At 50.9% G+C, this 17,818-nt stretch overlaps 5 protein-coding genes across 5 annotated transcripts; 2 read left to right on the plus strand and 3 right to left on the minus strand.

Moving 5' to 3' along the window:
• Positions 1 to 3,730: 3,730 nt before the first annotated feature.
• BU25DRAFT_74312 (uncharacterized protein) lies at positions 3,731 to 4,064 on the plus strand. Its single transcript, XM_033712077.1, has one exon. It carries the CDS (start codon positions 3,777 to 3,779, stop codon positions 4,023 to 4,025), a length of 249 nt encoding a protein of 82 aa, XP_033561060.1. The 5' UTR covers positions 3,731 to 3,776; the 3' UTR covers positions 4,026 to 4,064.
• A 2,298-nt stretch (positions 4,065 to 6,362) lies between these two features.
• On the minus strand, positions 6,363 to 7,613 carry BU25DRAFT_342671 (subtilisin-like protein; the record flags this gene model as incomplete). The annotated part of the gene is made up of 1 exon (XM_033702920.1): positions 6,363 to 7,613. The coding sequence occupies one exon, from the start codon at positions 7,611 to 7,613 to the stop codon at positions 6,363 to 6,365; it is 1,251 nt and encodes a 416-aa protein (XP_033561061.1).
• A 236-nt stretch (positions 7,614 to 7,849) lies between these two features.
• On the minus strand, positions 7,850 to 9,067 carry BU25DRAFT_469934 (uncharacterized protein; the record flags this gene model as incomplete). Its single annotated transcript, XM_033710782.1, has 2 exons — positions 7,850 to 8,826; positions 8,972 to 9,067. 2 exons carry the CDS (start codon positions 9,065 to 9,067, stop codon positions 8,308 to 8,310), a joined length of 615 nt encoding a protein of 204 aa, XP_033561062.1. The 3' UTR covers positions 7,850 to 8,307.
• An 852-nt stretch (positions 9,068 to 9,919) lies between these two features.
• BU25DRAFT_459129 (vacuolar protein sorting/targeting protein 10) lies at positions 9,920 to 14,411 on the minus strand (the record flags this gene model as incomplete). Its single annotated transcript, XM_033710255.1, has 2 exons — positions 9,920 to 13,724; positions 13,774 to 14,411. The coding sequence occupies 2 exons, from the start codon at positions 14,409 to 14,411 to the stop codon at positions 9,920 to 9,922; spliced, it is 4,443 nt and encodes a 1,480-aa protein (XP_033561063.1).
• Positions 14,412 to 15,467: 1,056 nt separating this feature from the next.
• Positions 15,468 to 17,756, plus strand: BU25DRAFT_491794 (uncharacterized protein; the record flags this gene model as incomplete). Its single annotated transcript, XM_033711594.1, has 4 exons — positions 15,468 to 15,511; positions 16,582 to 16,843; positions 16,894 to 17,336; positions 17,388 to 17,756. The coding sequence occupies 4 exons, from the start codon at positions 15,468 to 15,470 to the stop codon at positions 17,740 to 17,742; spliced, it is 1,104 nt and encodes a 367-aa protein (XP_033561064.1). The 3' UTR covers positions 17,743 to 17,756.
• Between the last annotated feature and the right edge of the window lie 62 nt (positions 17,757 to 17,818).

A 17,818-nucleotide genomic window follows, 5' to 3' on the forward strand; every position in this document is an offset into this window, starting at 1 on the left:
ATGCAATTCAGACGCATCAAAAGCAGATCGTAGAGATTGCTCGCGAATGCACCGAACTCTCAAAGGCATTACTGGATTGTTTGTACGAGCTGAAGGTGCCGAAAGGCGCTGAATATTGAAAATGGAAGAACTTCCGCAACACCTTGAAAACGGTGTGGTCGAAGAGTGAGATGGATCAGATGGCTGAGCGATTGCGATTCCTGAGGGATGAGCTGAATACTCATATCTTATCTATCGTGAGGTATGTCAACAGCATCAAAACTTCTCGATACCTGTAGGCGAGCGCTGCTGACTGATGTTCTTAGAGAGATCATAGGTGATGTTTTCCTTAGCCAAGAGAAGATTTACACCCTACTAGACAAGAACACACAGCCAGTGATCAAGACCATTGAACGAAGTTAGAAGGCCCAAAATATATTTTTGCAACAACAGTTCGACCAGCCCATGTGGTTTATACAACAAAAGTTTGAAACATCCCGCTCAGCATTTGTGCAACAAGATTTCGAAGTTCGCAAGAATCGAGTGCATCTTCATCTCCTCGAAAGTTCGCGCTTTGCAGGAATGAGCCATCGATATGAAGCAATTGGGTCAGCTCATGCGCATACTTTCAAATGGTTATTCCAGGATCCCGGCAGCCCAGCAAGGCTGTGGTCGAGCTTCAGAGTCTGGCTCTCACAAGGCTCAATGGTCTTCTGGGTGAGTGGTAAAGCAGCTGCTGCGAATTCCACTTTGCTGCGCTTATCTCGGAACAGCAAGAGACTTGGGACTGCTTGAATGACTGGGCCGAAGGAAATGAACTGGTGACTGGAGCGTTCGATTTCTGAAACAGTGGCACATTAGAGCAACGATCTCGGTCAGGCCTCTTTCGTTCGTTGCTTTACGAGCTGCTACGAAAGAAGACGGACCTTATCGCGAACGTGCTCTCGAACGAATGGGAGCAGAATTGCGCCCTTTCATCTCACGACCTACCACTCGCGTCAGTACACTGGTCCCAGGATCAGTTGCAAACAGCGTTTAAGCGACCGGTCAATCTTTCGTCCAAGGACTTCCGCTTCCGCTTCTTCATAGACGGTCTGCACGAATACGACGGTTCTGCTGGCGACATTTCAGGCTTTGTGCACGATCTAGCCGAAGATGCTCCTTACGCCAAATTCTGTGTTTCTAGCAGGCCTTGGCCAGTCTTCGAGTATGTCTTCCGAGATGCGCGCCGTGCTTGAAGCTGTAAGGTCTTACTAAGGACGACATCCGAGCGTATGTTCAAGACATTCTAGGAAAAGAGCGACACATGCAAAGCTTGCGACAATGTGATCCCGAAGATACATCTGACCTCATCGAAGACATAGTCGAAAAAGCGGACGGTGTCTTCCTATGGGTTGAACTAGTCGCCAAATCACTTGGAGGCCTCCGAGATGACGACGAAATCTCACGTTTGCGGGCTCGCCTCGCCAATCTACCTGCCCTCGAGAATCTGTACGAGCACATATTAGTCAGGATTGATCTCAAGTACAAGGTGGAATGAGCGAAGATCTTCCAGCTTTTCCGTGCCAGTGGTTACAGCCTCGGCCTCCGTACCTTGTATCGAGCTTTGTCACATCCCGACCATCGCCGAGTTATAGACATCACTGTTGGTACCGCTATTATACCTGTTGGAAGGTGCTATTCTCTATATATTAATTAGTACTAGCGTTGTTTATATGTGCTAGTGGATGGATACTCAGGTTGCCCCTTCGTAACTTCAGTCAATAATCATACTTCAACAATACCCACATCAACGCTGGGCCGTACAATAGCAAGACTCAACAGCCGCACCAAGGGTTTTCTCGTGACACATGATGCACACGATCAACATGAGCAAGATGACATTCATAGAAAGTAGTATGTGATGTAAGTGTTGTTATTGAGTGGTGGCGAACGCTACCAATTACATAGGATAATGCTAGTACCTAAACGGTAATGGATACCCAGAGAACAGCTCTTTCTCAACAGTCCGTAGAGACAAAGCCAACGTTCACGCTACACAAACAGGAAAAGACACGTTCCGTGACAACGTAGACCTAGTGAACAAGTTGATCGGGCGACACGGACCGTCAACATTGAACCCTGTAGCAGATACTGTTGATGCCCGGGTACCTCACCCAGCACAAGTATGTCAGTTGGGATATGCTGCACTAGCCCAATCCGACCTAATCTCTCGCAGTGCTTCCCTTTCACATAAACCGTAGCTCAAATAGTCAACAATACAACATATATGCTATCCACTCGTACCATTTAACAGATACCGCTGTGTATATGCTCCTCGCCAACGAGAAACAGATACGGTGTCCTACATTCGCACCTCACGTCAGGAACCGCATCAAATAGTTGCTGGTACATGTGAGGAGCAACGATCACCGTGGCCCTTCTGGCCTAAGAATCGCTCTATGTGATGTATATACATCGAACTGCACGAGGCTTCCTAGAGCAAGAACACATTTGGGAACGCATACTCAACGAAACGAAGCACGAGGGATTCGATCCACACATAGCCGTCCGTGCTGCATATGTGATCGAAGTCAAAACTACAGACTTCATCCGGACCACAAGGCCTACAACATACCAAGCCGCGCTGTTATCATTCACAGCACTAGCCAGACTAGAAATCCCGCCTGGATTGACAGCGGCCAACGCGCTGCTTGAATAACCCGACAGAGTGTTCGCCGCCGCCTCAACAAACAGACACTGGTTCACTGGCAACTCTGAGGATCTATCGCAGCTCCAACAGAGGGAAGACTAGGGCACTGATTTGCTCGCCATGGCAGTCATATTTAGTCTGAAGTTGTACTTCGAGTTCAAACTGCACAATCTCGCCTACCCAATATTTCTCGCGAGACAGCAAAGATTGTCCATGCCTCTTGTAAAGCACACTCAGAGACCGGACCTACCGTTACTTGCCTACGCAATCTGCCTGCCGTGATGGACATGTAATGGGAAAGTTGTACCGCCTTACGTCGCTTTGGTCAACTGCTCACTCGAAGCCGGCCAGACATCCAATGCGAAGTTTGGCAGATGCACCGTCTGGCAATACGTTCTTGTATAGACCCACATCCTGGGCAATCTGGATGGGCTAAACCTGGGTTTTATTGCCTGGATGCACGTTTTCACATCCATGCTGCGACAAGGAGCAGATCCCTACGCCAACTGTGTCGAAGACTACCGCGCCTTTGCCCAGACCGCAGCACTATCCAAGGACGGTGCATTCGGCTATGAACAGCCTTATGTCGCCAAGCATAGTCTTTGTAACCCTGCGCCACATGTTCTAGATCATGGTAAGAGACCACGACAGATTGGTCTAGAGGAGACGACTTCATGCGTAGCATCACTCAGTCACGACAGTGGTGCATGATGTATTTGTGACGAGATCAACCTTAGGGTTGGACTCACTTCTCAGTATTCTGGCAGAGACGAGAAAAGCGGCAGGAAACCACTACGATCGAAAGCAGAAAAAGAAGAGAAGACATATAAATAGTATGAAGGAAGGGCCAAGATGGGTATTCTGAGTGTTGTTTATTTTTGTGTTAGCAAAAGCAAAATGGTTGCAACTTCCCGGAATGCTGGAATGCTACTTTTAGGATGCCACTGCCATTTTTGTTAACGTGGCTTCTGCTTAGCCTTCTACCTTCCTGCCTTACGGCCTTCATATTTTCTCCGTCGCGACTTCACTCCCAAACGTTCTTTGATGACCTTTGTTCAACAAGTCCAAAAGCAGTCTGCTTGGCATTGCTGCAGCATTGTCAGATATGTTACTATTACGAGCAAGACAGACTTACACCCTTCCTGGCCTGACTGAAGTTTCCCCAGTTCCAGCCACTGGTGTTGCAACGTGGCACTCTGGTAGCATCTTTATCATGAAAGTTCACTCTTGCGATTTTGCCAAATGCAAATTCGTTGCGGTATCAACCGGTCCGTACGAGACCCGATCACCCTTGCTTAGACTGCTATGGACTAGCACGTTCCAGGGCCAGTATATATCGTCTTATCCTAGCTAGATAGCAATTCAGCGCAGTATTCTATCGATCCGATAGTCCTACGTTATCGTCTACCGTAGCTGTGAGTATACTACAGCGGCTACGCCGACACAAAATTCAGGGTTCCAATCGTTTTGCGGCAGATCTTTGCGAGGTTTTCCGGTGTAGACATCAACATCATAATCCAAACGTGAGTATCCAGAGGGATGGAGACAGTCTTGCCAAAATAGCGGTCGAAATGGTCGTCAAACAGCTGCGTATTGCTGCCGTCGTAAACATTGAGACGAAACGCAACATGCTCGTTGCGTGCGGTCCATTTGTAGAAGTGGATGCGACATGTGCCGTGAGCATATCTCAATAAGGGAGTTGAGTGTGATGGCGCTATTGAGCTTGCAGAAACCCTGAACATTGTCGACACCGACGAAGTGATATCGTCCAGCTTGTTCGTTTGATTTTTCTTGAGGCTCAAGCTGATGGAGGAAAAGTGCGACTCAAGAAGGGCGCTCGCTATGTTTGAGGTTGTGATTGATGGCAAGATACAATCGTTTGCGAAATGTACGGACCCTCCTGAATTTGGCAGTGACTGTATGTACCACAGTATAGCATGCAGGCCACATACGTGAGTGGCTAATTGTCTTGGTGCCCTAAAGCATCCCACGTTCTGCCCTGCATCCTGCCACCCAGACTGTCACCCATCCTATCAGCCAGCCTTAGCTAGCCACTCGAAAGCTCTCGCCCACCTGTTACGTATGCTTGATGGTATTGAGCCAAAATCCAGGGGGGTTCGTACATTTTGCAAGGCACCGGTAGTCTCTGATGAGATGCTGGCAGATGAAGTAACAGGATTGTGTGTTGAGCTGGATCTTGATACTGTTTGAGACACTGCAGCTTGACTGTCAGACCCGGAGGTCACGATCGAGACTGACACAGATGGGTGTGTAAAGGTAGAGTCACTTCTATCCGTGTTCGTAGAAGATGAGAAAGAGGCCGAGGTCGTCCAGGGCGCGCTGCAAATATCCAGGAGACAGACACATGCCGCACCCACATCCCCATCTTTACGCTTCAGGTTGGCAGGTTGCGCGGAATCAGAGTACTGACACGCAAGAGGCCGCCATCACTCTTTCGTAAAAACTGGAGTAGGCGTGGATTCCACCCAGCACTCGATCTTGTATTAAAATCTTAGATAAATCTATCAACCTTAATTTTATAAGTACAAAGTAGTAATACTAGAATAGCTATGTTTTAAAATATTTATATGTAAAAGTTGTAAACCCAGTTATTTACTATAACTTTAGCATTAGAATTGCAATTATAAGACTAGGTCTTATGAGCAGAAAGAGAAAGATGTTTATAAAAAAAGGGTTCTAGAGCTATGACATAAAAGATGATAGTAGATCGATTCGCCATGATTCTGTGTTAGGTATCGACACCGAGATGGAGATGGACACAGATTGACCACTTTATCGACACAGTCAACAGCGCTTAGTACTTGAAGTCAGCATACTGAACAAAAGACTCCAGATTCGTGAGACTGCCTCGTACTCTGGGACTACAGTTCGACCAACACTCATCTTTTTAAACGCCATGCGCGGAATACATCCAGAACCCATCATGCACCCCAGCATCGAAAAAAAACTCCAACTTGCCTCAAGCCGTTGCAGAAGCACTGTCTGTACACCGGGCCGCGCGTTCATGTGCAGAAAATATTCTGCATGCTCGAGACAGCAGATGTGGGCCGGAGATGTCAGCAACGTGGATGCAATGGGAGGTCGCCAATTTGTGCTCGTTGGGAACGATGGGCATTTGATGAGCCGCTATGCTCGGGTGCAAGGTCGGGTAAGCTTGACGAATTGCAAGCGCGACATATGCAGGTTCGATGTGACAGATCGATGTGACAGATCGATGTTGTACTGTTCTTGATCTTCATGATCAGCGATAATGAGTGAGAAATCAGTGGACGATCACAATCACGGTAACACGCGAATCACACGGTGGCAAATTGCGAAGACTGAGACCTATGTTTATATGTTTGATTGATGGTATACAGCGGAGTCGTGCAGTACGGACTCCAGCAAGATGCCCGAAGCATCTTGTCTTATCTATTCATCGCCCATGCTCCTCCACTCTATCAATGCATATACATGATAAGGATTGACAGCGAAATTAAGATTCCACCACATGATGACAAGAAAAGAGTCTTAGATATGAAAGGAAAACCACACCATGCTGTAATTATTGGGTACTATGGTCCGGAGATCGGCCATGAAGGCCTCGACGTAGGAAATGCTCTAGGCAGACTTTTCGTACGAAACTCAACGACAAAGGGTATCATCTCAAACGCTGCAGATATGCGACGCTCTAGAACCTAAGAGGAGAGTCGTCAGAGACGACAATCCACTTCTCAAGCTCCCTGGTATCGTGGGCCTTCTTCATGGCTTGCGCAGCCGGGCTGCCGCTGCGCTCAGGAACAACGTAGTTCTTGACGAGGCGCTTGGCAATGGCACCATCAACACCGTTGCTGAGCATGAGGTTGGCGCTGCCACTAAGGCTGCCGGTGACCTTATCGGAGCGGGCAGTCGCGAGGAGCTTCTTCTTGAGCGCAGCTGGGTCCTGCCCGAGGCTCTTGTCCTGAGCCATAAGAGTGGCCATGACACCGGTGGTGTGGGGGCAAGCCATGGAGGTACCGGAGAGGAAGTTGATGATGTTGTCACCGGTGCTCCATGCGCTGAGGATATCTTCACCGGGAGCGTAGATGTCAACGCACTTGCCGATGTTAGAGAAAGTGGAGACCTCATTCTTGATGTTGACGGAACCGACGGTAACAACGCTGGAGTTGCTGCCACCAAGCTGAGCAGGGGTAGAGCCGCAAGCATCGACACCGTCGTTTCCAGCGGCAACCGAGACGTGGATACCGGCCTCGCTGGCACCGATGATAACCTCGTCGACGGACCTAGCAGTGCCCTGGAGACCCCAAGACATGCTCATGATGGAACCGACGAAACCGGGCTGAGTCTTACGCTTGTTGTGGTTGTTGATGACCCAGTCCATACCAGCAATGGTGTCAGAGGAAGAGCCAGAGCCGTCGTCACCGAGAACCTTGACAGCGATGATGTTGGCACCCTGAGCAACGCCAAACTTGGCGCCACCAGCGGTACCAGCAACGTGAGTGCCGTGACCGTCACCGTCGACAGAGGATCCGGTAGCGGAGAAGCCCTGGGTGGCACGGCCAGTGAAGACCGCGTGCGATGTACGGACACCAGTGTCAATAACGTAGATGTCGACACCGGCACCGAGAGTCGCATCGTCAAAGGAGTAGGTGAAGTCCTGGGCCTGGGCAGATCCAGATGCGCCCGCCTCGTTAGAGATGCGCTGCAGACCCCAAGGAGCACCAGTCTTTGTCTCAACAAACGACTGAATGACTGTCTTCTCCTCAACAAAGGCGACTTCGGACAAAGCGTTGAAGGCATTGATGCAGTGGTTTCCTGCCCTGATCTCCACACCCGCGAAAACTTCGTTGTTAAATCGGCGAAGGAGGTTGGTCTCGTTGACGCACTTCTCGAGTCCTTGGATTAAAACCTCCCACTCTGGGCGCTCATCCTTCTGGAACATAATAAGAATTTCCTTCGCATCGTCGTCTTGCGGAGTGGTGGAGTTGAGACTAATGTAGCCATCCTGGGGAGCGGCAGCAGCAAGAAGGGAGGAGGCAAGGGTCAAAAGACCGGTGATGGCGAATGAAGTCCTCATGTTGGATTACAGACTGGATCCTGATCCGGTAAAGGTTGAGAGAGAGCGTGTGGCCGTCTTGGTGAGAGGGAGTGAAGAGTATAAAGAGCGCTACTGCATGTCAGTGTTTGTTGTATAAGACCTAATAACTAACGGTAATGGCGCGAATTGAAACAGGCAAGCACCCCGCCCAGGCTCGAAGACACTCGAAGAAGGCAACGGAGATTTGGTGATGCGTAAGCCAGACGGAGTTGAGACACCTCGTAGCCTCGTACAACATGGTGTGGGGTAATCATGGTAAGTGACAGGCGACCATGGCAGCCTTAGACAGTTGAAACTGGAGGACTTACATCAACGCGCGAGCAACGATAGCTGGTAGAGAACCTGTGTCAGGCGGAACAGGTATGAGGAGCTGCGCGTTTGAGCCAAGACGTGCACAGCACGCTTTTAGGTGAATAAGGATGCGGCCGGAGAAAAAAGCCTTAAGACGAGAAACGAAGTGAAGGAAGTGAGAGTAGCTGTCAAAAGAAGGTGAACTACTGCAAGGCAAGCACACCTAAAGAATGAAGGTGAGTGCTGTTTAAAGAAAAGAACGGTCTGAGAGTTGTGAGAGGAAGGAAGGACCAAGAGTTGAAGGAAGGAGGAGCATGGGGCTCCGCTCATGTAGGCCACGAGTACCAAGCTCAGCGAAGAGTCGTCCATATTTGAAACAGCTTGGCGGTCGGCTGGCTCCCGCGACTGACCATGCCCAATTCACCAGCGCTGTCCGCGGGCCAAGACCGCTGGCCTGCTTCAGACTCTCAAGTGGGAACAGCGGAGGTACTGGTGGATGCGAAGCGAGTAAGGCAGCCGGGCCCTGGTGCACGATTGGGACTTCAGGAGATTGTGCAAAGACAACCAAGTTGCTAACGTGAAGATCGAGTGCAGCATCAGATGCGTGGAACGGCGCTGGCGCCCATGGCGCTGGTGATGGCGCCTCGTATGGAGGTACACGAGCGTGCACAAATCTCAGCAAACGCTCGCCAACAGACGTGGACGCGCAGCAACAACACCAAAAGCTGCGAGCCTCAGGGTCAACACGCTGATTGGCTGCATCAACCTGAAACACGAGAGCTTGCGACGCGACCCAACTCGGCAAGCCCCATTACTCAACAGCGCAAGCTCAGCGACGCACGGCCAAGGGATCCATGGCGCGTCAAGGATTCATGCGCCGTGAGAAACCCAACTCGTGGCGTCCAACAGACTGCTGCTGTGCCTGAGCCACCCGCAACCTGTGGCACATGGCCGGCCTTCGATTCGCTGCCGCTGCCGGAGAGCCGTGCGGTCTTGACACAAGCCATTTCCGTGCATTCTGGGCCAGCCAAGAGTGGGCGGACGTTTCATCGCTGATTAAGGACGACGAGGTAAGTCCCGTCTCGCTCCTTGGGCTCGATGCAGTGAGCATGGCTTGCAGTGCTGTTGTAACAACGTCCTCTGCTTGTGCTGCATGAACGCCTCCGCCTGCGCCTGTAAGATGGGACACACGGAACTGCCACAAAATCGTTCACGTCCTTCAGCGTTGGCGTTGTTTGACACAGACATAATTTCCGCTGCCACAAATGTCAGGGTCTTTGCATGACAAGCATGTCTCCAGCGGCATTGACAGCTGTCAACCACCAGCTGTCAAGTAGCACGGCATGAAAGTGTCGTAAACAGACCTTATGCCGTTGAAAACATGCCGTAAACAGGAGGAAGAACGGGATATTGCTTTAACACTTTAAATGGCCTGAACTGCGCCTCATCAATACCAGGCAGGCGGACACTCTAATTGACGATCCTGGCCTTCATCATGCAAACAATCTACCTGCGCCGCGTCGCTTAACAAAAAAGGTACTGTTCCTCCGTAGAAGGCCCACCTCATCTATTCTCCAACTATAGAAGCAAAAGCGGTGTATATCGACTGCAAATAGACAAGTAGTTCACCCCATCATTGTCGCAGAAGTACTGCAACATCCGTGATGGTTGACCTTGCGAGCTGCTGGACTCGAACGATGACAGGAGGGTGCAAGAGCTCAACAGTGCCACACTTTAAATTCTTACAGTGAAAATGTACAGCTAACGTGTCAACTCCACCATCAACAGAATCCAACGCCAATCTCGCATACTACCAGTGCTACTACCTTACTGACTGGTTATATCACTGACATCGCAGCCTACACTTCCTCATCACTCTCGTCGCCCAACAGCTCGCCCTCGTCGGGGTCGACGACTGCGTAGTCACCCCTGCCTCTTGCAAAGGAGCTTCTGCTCGTGTAGGTACGACTACCGTAGCCTCCACCACCTCTGCCACCAGATACCATCCTCCACAAACTACCAACAAGCATAGGAATAGCAGCGATAACAGCGACCAGTCCTGATACTGCAGCAACGGGATATTTGATCCATGGTGCATCTGAGTCGAAGCCACTCCCAGAGTCACCAAGGCGAATGGTCCCAAACTTGCCCATGCCGCTCCAGTTCCTCCAGACATAGTATCCAATACCACCAGCCGCTGCAAACGGCAGAACAATAGCGAGAAAGAGTGCAAAGCCACCGATACCGTGCTTCTTCTCGAACTCCTCCTCGAAGCCAGGACAAGGGTGCGGCGTGCCGGCATGGTCGAATTCCTGGCCACCCTCGCAAGTGGACAGAGGAATCTTGCGATACGCGCTGTTGTCCCAGTATTCGGTTGCACCCTTTGAGCAGACGGCCTTGGGGTCTTCGAGCGTAAGGCCGGGGATGAGAATACATTCACCGCCCGGTTGGCGCTCGTAGTTGTACGCACACTCGAAATCGCGGCGTGTGCAGGTGCAGTTGCGTTGAATGTCGTGCATATGATCGATGCGCTCGCCGTTTCTGCACTTAGCATCACGCTTCTTGCGGTGGTATTCTGCTACGTGACCAAACAGGCACTGCTGGTCGTCCTGCATGGGGTGCTGGGGCGTCCAGAGGTCGTAGTCGCCGCTTCCGGGGTTCTTCTCATCTAGGTTGCACTTCTTCGAGAACTCTTCTAGGCCAGAGAAGTCAACGTTGACGGCGACAAGCTCCTTTCCATCTTTGCCCCACAGAAGGAAGTTGAGCGAGGTGTCGCTGGGAACTGTGGTGATGGCGTCCACACGAAAAGCGTGCTCGGCGAATTTGTAGAGATTCCACTTGTCGCCACTGTCGAGTGAGTAGTACAGATGATCGGTGTCTTCGCCACGGCGGACAATGACAATGACCGAACCTTGGTCGCCAAACTCCCAGGCGTAGGCACCCTTCTTGATCTCCTTCCACGTGATACCAGCGTCAGTGGTCATGAACGTGCTGGCCTCACCAAGAGTACCAAGCTCTAAGCCGACATTACCCACACCGAGCATGAGACCAACAGCTGTAGGAGAAGAGTATGTCTCGCGGGGGTCTGAGCGCTCTGTGTATCCATGGATGTGCAGACCACACTTCTCAGGGTTTGAGACATCGCAAGAGTAGCTCTTGCCGTCTGAATCCTTCTCTGGAGCCTCAAGTGGTGCCCACTCTGCGCCATCATTGTGGGTGATGCGAGTCTGCCTCCTCTTTTTGGCGCCGTTGTTGACCTCGTTGATATTGGCAACTATGTTAGCAAGTGCGACACCTTCCAAGCCCTGCATTTTCTCGAAGTCGACGTAACCCTCAGTGTTGCGATTCACGCCGTTCAAGCTCATAACATAAGATGTACCGTTGCTGTTGCTCTTGATGATGGAACCGTACTCCTGGTCTGGACGAGGGTTGACCGTGACATGCAAGAAGATGGCGTGAGTCGAGCTGTCAAGCACAGTGTATGCCGTCTGGTGGTCGACGTTGAACTTGGGAGGGAACTTGGCTTCAGCAAAAGTGTTGGCGTCAAGACTGGCGGACAACTCTAAGGACTTCCCATCCTTGCCCTTGGTGGCGATGACGATGAACTCGGACATGGTTGCGAACTCGACAACCGATTTGAACTTAATGTCCTTCTTCTTGAACCAGTCATCACTCGAGATGAGCTCTACGGGAGCGCCCATCTCCTCCTTGGTGTACTGTTCGCAGAAAACTTGCTCTTCCTTGACGTCGCGACCTGCTTCGCGCCAGACAAAGGCACACTTCTTCACGTAGGGAAGCATAGCCTCCCAGCTTCCAGAGACACCGTTCTTTTGCGAGACATATGAGACGGTGTGGCAATCCTTGTCGCCTAACTTCTCGCAGTGCTCGCCACCGAGCCAGATGAGCCAGCCCTTCTGCTTCGGGTGAAATTGCAAGATCTGAAGCATTTGCGTGTTCGGCATGACAGGGGCCTCGAAACTGTGAATGCTGTCCTTCAGGCCACGGTCTTCCGAGTAGTAGACCTTTTTTGAAGCAGTCAGGAAGTATACGTAATTGTTCTCATAGGTGTGAGGGTAGATTCGTACGATCTCATCCTCAACAGCCTTCTTCCACTTCTTGCCATGGTCGTGGGTAATGTAAGCCTCGCGCTCGGATGTCAATAGGACGATGGTCTCGTCGCGATCCCGAGCGTTGTCGCTATCGTCGCTGTTCTGCGTATCGCGTTCCAGATAGTAGTGCTCCATGAAATTGCTGCCCTTGAACTTGGTGATCTCGCTGGTAATCTTGTCGCTCTTCGGCGGTGGTCTCTCCGCACCATCGCAGGGCCTTTCAACCTCCTTGTCGCGCTCGGTCTCGCCCTTGCACTGATTGCCGGGAATCTTCCTCCAACCTGAGCTACCCCTGTACGTCTTGGCGTCGCCATCGCAAGCACCCTTTGGCAGTCTCACCTGATCAGAGGGTTCGCACTTCTTGTCCTTGCCCTCGCCGCTGGGTGTGAAGTTGACGTCGCATTCGTAGTCTCTGACAGCGTCGCATTCGCAGGGCTCGAAGTGTGGCGTCGGATCCTTGAACGGCTCAGAAACAAAGCAATCGGCATCCCACTTGCGTCTCTTAAATAGTTGCTTGTGACCCATGATGCAGCTTGGCTTTCCATCGTCCTCCTTGCGAACTGACCACTCCTCGAAGTCCTTGTCTCCACATTTTCGTTCGTGGAGTTCGGAGAAGTCGAGATGGATAATGACATGCTCACGACCGCCGCCGTCCTTCTTCTTGGATACATAGAGCATAAACTTCTGACTTGTCGAGTCAGGAAGAGTGGTAAGCTCGCGAGCGCGGAACTTATAGCCAATGTCGATCTCTTTCCAGGTGTTCTTACGTCCATGCTTGAGAGAGTACATGACCTTGTCGGTGTCCCCTTTGTCGTAGACGGCTACCAGGATTGATCCTTGGTCACCAAACTCGTACTTGTGCGCTTCCTCGAGAGCCAATTCCCAGGTAAGACCAGCATCGTCTGAGACGTATAGATCGCCGTCGGTGTACTTGCCCAGCTGGTCTCCGGTGTTGCCAACGCCCATGACCATACCAGGAGCTAGGCTGGAGAAGACGCGGCCGCTATTGTGAAGGTTTGTAACGGAGTGGAGGTGTAGCTCCTTGTCCTTGCCCTTGACCTCCAGCTTCTCAAAGGTTCTTCCGTCGTCGAAGCTGATCTTCGACTTTAGCTTCTTCGGTGAGCCCTTCTTCTCGTAATCCTCCCAGTTTTCGACGACGTTGACCATGACCACACCTTGAATGTTGGCGATCTTCTCGAAGTCTACGAAACCTCGCTCATTGCGGTTCATGTGTTCGACGTTCTTCGTGAAGTATGTGCCGTTCGAATTACTCGTGTACAGTGTGCCCATCGCGGTGTACTTCGATGTCATAACGTCGACCTGAATGCTGTAGTTTGTCGATTCGAGTATTGTGTATGCGTCTTGCTCGACCTTATGATCGCCAAACTCAGCATGATGCCAGGTATCGGTATCGGTCGTGACGTAGAGGGTAAGTTCGCTTGAGTGATCGGCCTTCGCAGCAGCAACGATGTAGCCTTTCACAGCTGCCATATTCGCCATGCCTTGTACGGTACGTCCTGAGGACATAACAGGCTCATCGGAATCTTTAAAATAGCTATGGCTGTTAGCATGTTTTCATGCGCCCAGCGTCTGTTCTAGCTTACTTGTCAGACGTCAGTAACCTAAAGTCCTTCGTCCTATCCGAGTATTTGCCTCTCGTGATGCACAGAATGCGGTCGTCGTGCTTATCGCTGTCCATAAGGAATCTCTCAGATCCTTTCGCCCATTGACACATGCGGCGGTCCTCGATGAGCAGCTTCGGCTCTGACTTGAAGCCATCGGTGGTGTAGTATGTACGTCCGAGACACGGCGCAGTGAAGCAGTTGTCAATCTCATTGACCAAGATCTTCTTGTTATCTGTCGCATGCCAGCTCAGAGGTGCTTCTGGCGAAGGTGGAAGCTCAGTCTTGAAGGAGGACCAAGTCTCCCCCTGATCATATGTAATCCAATGTTTTGTCTCGCCCAAGACTGTGGCAACCTTGTTGTCGTACGGATTCTTGAGAATGCCGTTTCCGTTCATTTCCTTCTCCTGCTTCCACCCTTTTCCGGCATCTTCTGATCTCCATATCCTCCCGCTTTCGAGTTCTTGTAATAACGCGACCTTGGAATCGTCGAAGTAGAGGATGTTTACGAGCTCGTTCTTGAACGGGGTCGTCTCGACGAGCGGCGCATCTTTCTTTGCGGCGATAGAGGGCGCGAGTGCCAATAACGCCGGCAGCAGCAGGCCTGTGTTATACCGCATGATGCATAAAGGCGATGAGGACTGTGGAGGGTGGAGGATGGATTAGATGTGTGCTTATTTGACAGCTGGCTGCTTCGCCGTCCACAGCCCTTGTCGAGCTGGAGGCAATGGCTTGGCGCTAATGAAACAGTGGACGCGACACAACGGAGAAGCTGCGGCGGAACTTTGGTAAGATATCCTAAATATGAAACTTGCAGTCTACAAGCAAATGCGTACAACAGAAACGAAATGCGCTCAAAGGGTGATGCTGTTCGAGCAGATGCAGGTCTCAAGAGTTGCTGCTGGTCCCGGTGATGCGCGGAGCTTCGGGAACTCCCTGCCACCTCGGTCATCGTTCCTGCCTTAAACAAGCACGCGACGTTCTCCATCATCAGAAAACCACCGTTAGACCTCATCGTGCGAGACTCGTAAATGTCAGTCAACTTTTTCGATATGCACCTATGCTTTTTTACCTGAACAAAGGTTGACTGAACGAAATACGCATTCCAATTTGGTAAAGCCACACGTCTCTGTTGCTAGGCAGACAAGCTGTCGAGAAGTAGTCAATATACACTATCGGTAGCCGAGTTTGATCATGCACTTCCGGATCAACGCGAACTGTTAACTATGAGTGATCGATTCTTACGTTTGTGTCAGGCGGATGACCGGTACAGAAATGCATGAAAATGCGCTGTTGAGATGCTTCCAAGACTTTGAGCCGCCGCAAGAACTAAACGATCCAGAGCCGCGGATATCAGATGACCCATTCATGGTCAACAGCTTGAACACTAGCTACGAAAACGACAGATCTTGAGATGTTCAGCGGCAACGTTGCGTCAAGGGTGTGCCTTGGGGTGCTTCGCGAGCGAATGGCCAATGCTCATTGGCTGGCTGCGTACTTCAATATCCACCTCGACATTCGGCTGTGCCTCCCTCAGGTAAGACAAGATCAGTCTTGGGAGGCTCTGTGCCGTATAGAGCAATTCGTAGGAGTACTTCTTTGAAGCATGGCTTCTTATCAGCTGGTGCTTGTTCATCCAGTTCTTTCCAGTAGCAAGTGTGCGCAGGTTCGCAACGATGTCTCTCGAACTTGAGCCAAATCTGATTAAGCGCGGCGTATGGTGAGTCTATGAAGCCAATCCAGCTCAAGATCCCTGCTCATATAAACTCAGAACCAATTTAGCTCATGGCCCTGTCATGGGCAAGACAATCACGACCGACACACAAACTGGCAACATCATAGTTGCTTTACTCGCTGTTCTGTCGACACTAGGTAGGCGTCACTCATTCAGGTCATGAGCCATGCTTACATATCGCAGCCACTGCACACTTGTGGCATCTTATCACGTTCTTGATACATCAATTGCGAGCTACTGGACGGCCAAAAGATGCGCTTTTTAGGCAACAACAGGCACTCCTACGTACACTACCGGCACCGAGTTCAGTTATCGCCGATACTATCAAGCTATGGTGGGCTTGGAGAGGCAAAGCCAAAAGATCTTTACTCCGATCTCTGTTCCTCTTGCTCATTGCAATTCTCTTTACAGTGCCCACAGGTGCAGCCAGTGTGTTCTCATCCCTTGTCGTGGATACAACAACTTTGGAGGTGCTAGTCAAGAGCCGCAATTGTGGGTGGGCACACCCAGTACGCTCGACAGGAGCATGGTTCGGCCTACAAAGAAAGCCTCTGATCCGTATGCAAATCTGTGCTAGACCAACAGCAAACACGAGCGTGACTAAGCTTCCGTCGATATGCAACACCCTGGTCCAGCGCGAGCTGCCATTCAACACGACCCAAGTTCCATGTCCTTTCGAGAAGACTGCTTGCGAGCCGAATCTGGATTCTGTCAGTTATGATACTGGACTCATGGATGTTGGGCCTTCGTTCGGACTGAATCTGCAGGGTTCGGACGGTGTCAAGTTCTGCCAAAAGATGACTTGTTCTCTCATAGCCATGAACACCAAGTATAACACTGGAGTCCGCTACAGTGCTGCATCGGATGGTTCCATAACCCCAAACTCTTCAACAAACCCGCACTCTCTGCTTTTCGACTACGGATCGGTGTATGGTGGTACTGTCAATGGAACTACCTGGGCTGTAGACCAAGACGAGGCTCTCTTGCTTCAGCAATATTCGCTAAAATATGTAAGATATCTTCGCAACCCATTGGTATCACTGACCCCCCAATAGTACAATCTGGAACTACACCAATCCTTTGGCACCAGTAGCTCGAGGCTTCGACCCAAGACCCGAGCTTCGCCGTGACGACACAACGCTCACAATCATCTTCGTTGGTCTCAATGCTGTTACCTATCAGAACAAAGTCCACGACCCTCTCTTCAACGCAACCGTGCCGATGGAGGCAAAGGGTATAGACAGCACGGGCGGTCATCCAATCCGAACCTTGTATTATGCATCCAAGTTCGCTCGAGCACTCGCCTGCCAGGAGCAAGTAAGTCAGACTGGGGTACTTCGTACAAGCCTTTGTCTAACTAACCCCAGTATCGATTCTGCTACAAGCCCCCTTCCGGAAAAGACGAGTGCACCGAGCTCGGCGAGCTCCCTCTCAGCGTCTTTCTAGGGAACCTTCCTCCTCCCAACATTGATTTCAGCGCTTTCCCAAACGCAAACGAAATGCAGAAGGCGATCTTTAGATTGATTACATCGTCCGCATACGAGTTCAACATCGCAAACGTCGCGCTTGACCTATTAGCGGAATCGCTAGAAAAACCCGATATCGAAAGAGGACTTCCTGACGACCAATGGCTACGCGAGTTGACACGCTGGCAAAAGCAGATCTTAGCATCTTTGCAAGTTGCTATGATTAACTATTCGATTGGTCCTGGATCGCGCGATACTGCTTATCCCGCGTATGTCCGACCGACGACCGATGCTGAGAAGCAGCTTTGTACGATGCAAAAGATGAGGAAGTCTGATAACGTTGTGTAAGCTCAAACTCCCGCAAACCCACAAACACCTGTCTAACAGCATAACAGAAACGTCAACGTTTTCGGTCTCTCCTTCATCATCGCCTTCTCCATTCTCGTCGCCCTCCTCGACATCTTCATCCCCAAATTCATGATCTACCTGTCCAAATTCCGCGCCGCACTCAGCCCACGCATCGACCGGTGGATCCAAGACGGCATCTGGCAGCTACAACAACGAGCCTATGAGGGCGAAGGGTACCGCGGCTGGACCGATCTGGAAGCAGACATACCGCTCACGACTGAGGATAAGCTGAAGGACCTGGCGATATTGTGGCTGCCGAGTAAGAGCCCGGCTATGAGCCATGGAGAGAATCGAGGCTTTGGGATAATGGGATGGTTTAGGACACAAGGGGGCCGCGACTAAGCAAACTGATAGAGAATCCATCTTGTCAAAAGTTATATTCCCAGCATTGTGTTGCAAGAGTGGAGCCAAAGGCGCA

Source organism: Macroventuria anomochaeta, assembly GCF_010093625.1.
Source record: "Macroventuria anomochaeta strain CBS 525.71 unplaced genomic scaffold BU25scaffold_19, whole genome shotgun sequence".
Taxonomy (NCBI): Eukaryota; Fungi; Ascomycota; class Dothideomycetes; order Pleosporales; family Didymellaceae; genus Macroventuria; species Macroventuria anomochaeta.